This window comes from Nematolebias whitei, chromosome 9 (assembly GCF_014905685.2).
Source record: "Nematolebias whitei isolate Nwh7 chromosome 9, NemWhi1, whole genome shotgun sequence".
Lineage (NCBI taxonomy): Eukaryota > Metazoa > Chordata > Actinopteri > Cyprinodontiformes > Rivulidae > Nematolebias > Nematolebias whitei.
In genome coordinates, this window is record NC_056506.1 from 51,514,962 (window position 1) to 51,518,593 (window position 3,632).

The 3,632-nt window shown below is 44.1% G+C and overlaps 1 protein-coding gene across 1 annotated transcript in view; it reads right to left on the reverse strand.

The window, feature by feature from the left end:
• The window catches only part of wdr33 (WD repeat domain 33), a 26,678-nt gene that overhangs the window by 22,378 nt on the left and 668 nt on the right, over positions 1-3,632 (reverse strand). The window contains exon 2 of the mRNA XM_037681433.1: positions 2,601-2,819. Within this exon, the coding sequence (XP_037537361.1) occupies positions 2,601-2,804 (204 nt within the window). The 5' untranslated portion in view covers positions 2,805-2,819. The remainder of the gene's footprint in view (positions 1-2,600; positions 2,820-3,632) is intronic.

Here is a 3,632-nt window from a genome sequence, read left to right on the forward strand (position 1 = left end):
TAAACAGGTGTGGCACTAAACAGGTGTGGTACTAAACAGGTGTGGTAAAAGAGGTTCTGTAATAAACAGGTATGTTATTAAACAGGTAAATTTAACAGGTGTTGTAAGAAATAGGGATGCACCAATCTACATTTTTTTAATTCCGATGCTGATACCTAAATCTGGATATAGGCTGATACGATACTATTCCGATATAATCATCAATATTGATTTTATATGAGGCTGCAATAATCTCCTCTCAAGTACACGTACAAATATATGAATGTCCAAACAGGCAACTTAAGGTAAGTTTTATTAATGTTGGATACGTTTTAAAGTTAGAATTAAATCCTGCTAACACAAAACATGCTTTTTATTCCTAGCTTTAACGTCAGAGTCTTACTGTCATTCACACCACATGTGGTACATGTGGTGGAACAAGATTATGTTCACAGGGTCCCAGTTGCATCCCACAATAAAATGTAAAAGAAAAACAGCAACAAGATGTAAGATATGAAAAACATGAAAACATATACACTAAGTACTAATAGTATCAAAACAATACGCTGAAGTGGATATTAAAGTGATTAAATGGCTTCAAACAGCTGCTAAGTTTGTGGCAAAAACCAACACAGACATGTTCCTGTTTTTAGTATTTTACATCGTTTTATAATGGAGCAGTTTTGTTTCTTTTTTTATTTTTCATCTCATATGTTTTTTTATGATTGTCTACTGTTGTACTGATAAATCTCTCCTGGAGGGTAAACGTAAACTACATCTTGGCTGTAAATGTTCAGCTGCTCCTCCAGACGGACAGACTGAACCCAGACTGGCTGCTTCGGACTGAACGAGAGGAACGCACCGCTGAAGCCACGGAGCTCCAGCGTCCAGCGTAAAACTAACTTCACCGCGGTGCCTGGCTAAACAATCCTCGAGCTCTTTAATGTGGCGCTTTTGTACCGTTTATTAAGGTCAGTGTAGGGCCGGGCCATACGGCTCAAATATAATATCGTGATATTTCACAGCATTCTGACGAGAACAATCAATTTTGCGATATAAAAAAACCCCCAGAAATCATAGTTATTTATTTGACAAAATTAACTTAACATGTTGTTTTGCAGTATTACATAAAATAAAAAAGGGTTAATTTGACTGAAATTACTTTATTTAGTATTCAGTCTCCAAGTACAAAAATAAAAATGATCCTTTTGTTATTTAGACTGAAAAACTCAGCACAAAATATAGATCAATAAATCCACCACAAAAACTAAAGTGCAGGTGCAGTTTCCCAAAATAACTTAATAAAATGAAGCTTAAGATCTTAATCTTAAGATCTGTTGATCATAAATGTAACAAAATATATGTTTCTTTAAATGAGCTGTAACTTCCAGAAGTTGTAACAAGGTGATCATGTGACCCTGAAGCGGTTGGTGTTTCATCTGTTCCTGCAGGAATCATTCATTTCTCCGATCACACGACTCCGATCACACGACTCCGATCACCTGACTCCGATCACCTGACTCGGATCACATGACTCGGATCACCTGACTCCGATCACCTGACTCGGATCACCTGACTCGGATCACCTGACTCCGATCACATGACTCCGATCACCTGACTCCGATCACACGACTCAGATCACACGACTCAGATCACACGACTCCGATCACCTGACTCCGATCACCTGACTCCGATCACCTGACTCCGATCACCTGACTCCGATCACCTGACTCCGATCACCTGACTCTGATCACCTGACTCTGATCTTGCTCCATGGACTGTGGAACTGAGAGACCGTTGAGCTGCGTGTCTGTACCTGCAGGTTAGAGCTGGATGGAGGGACAGCTGAGCTGAGCGCTGTTTGTTTTTAGCTAGCTAGTATTACACGCAGCTAATTAGCGTCACACTAGTACAAACAGGTGGAGGGGGGGGTGCGCAATTTGGTGTAGTTGTTCGGCTCGCTCGGTTCTGTTAAGGGGGCGGGGCGCCCTGACGTATTACGTCATGAAATTATCATATCTTTTTTTGCCCAGGCAAGCTTTTTTTACCGGTATTATTGTGAACGATACGATGCGGCCCAGCACTAGTTCAATGTATTGTAGGTCGCGACCGAGCTTCCTCCTCTCAATACAGCAGCTCTGCAGACATTTCACGTTGTGCGGTGTTTAGTGTAAAATACTTCCACACAGCGAACGTGTTACGATGAAAAGTTGGTTAGCTGTTAGCAGCAGTGCTGCTCAGCCGTCGGTATTTACTGACATTATAGCTGCTGCGAACTATGAACTGGATTTCCTGACTGTGAGGCGGGTCTTGTTACTCTGGGTTCATGAGACACGGCTCCGTTCAGGAAATCCATTCCATAGTTTGAAGCCAACCTGCAGAGCAGCCGGCAGGGTTTCAGAAGACACAGACATGCATCATGGACGGGAAATCTCTGCAGGTTGGATCGGAAAAACATGATCGGTACATTAAGCTGGTATCGGAGGCCGATACAGATACTGGATCAGATTGGTACCATCCCTAGATAAACAGGTGCTTTATTAAACAGGTGTCACAATAAAAAGGTATGTTTTTAAACAGGTTCTGTATTAACCAGGTGTAGCAGTGGACAGGTGCTGTACCTCCAGGTATCTGATGACAGACGGGTTGTAGTCTATGGTCTTGCGGTTCACGGCCTTCCTCATGCGCTTCCCGTCGAAGGTGAGCTGCTGCATGGCCTGCTGCTGAGCCATGTCCGGCCGTTTGTAGAAAACCTGACGAGGCGCCTGGTGCTGGAAACGCGGCATGTGGAAGAACCGCTGTGGCGAGCCCACGTCTGTTGCCATGGTGACCAGGTAGATCTGCAGGAGAGGGGTCGGTGAGAGGACTGATGAGCCCGGCAGGCTGTCTGATAGAAGCATGAAACCTTCCAACTCAGAATCAGTGCAACGCTACAAGTTCCTGTCTAAACCAGTCAACTTCCTGTTCAGGTCGTTTCCACAGAACTGACGGGTCAGAACCTCCTGAGCTTCAGGTCAGATGTTGAAGCAAAGATCATCTGCTCCAACTGCATTTCTGACTAGAACACAGAATTTATACAAAAATCAACGAGCAAGACAGGTTGAGAACACCTGTCCATGTTCTGTCCACACCTCCTCTGCTGTCAGTGAGAGACGACACCTGGACAGGTCTCCTGTCCATCACAGAGACAAACAAGACACTTAGGGACAGGTTTATGTTCTGTGGGAGGAACAGAACAGGAGAACAGGTAAACACCACACAGAACAACCAGGAGACAAACCTCCCACTGTCTTCGTGTGAGGCGACAGCACCAACCACTGGGCCAGAACCAGGTTCAGCAAACTGAAATAAAAACAGCAGAACCTCAGCGTTTTACCACATGGTTCTAGCTACTGGTGCAGAGTCCAAAGACACAAACACCAGAACACGTTTCGATTAAAGATCTAAAAACAGAACCAAGTTTCAACTTAACCAACAAGAAGAACCTCCATGTTCCCAGAACAAGCAAGTAATGCTCCCTGGTCAGAACATCACACCAAGAAACCCACGTTTCACTTCAAAACAGCTGGTTCTGTCCCAAAGCTCCCCCTGGGTGTTCAAGTACAGAACACCTGGAGAACAGTCCTACAAGAACCATCCTCAGAAACACCTGG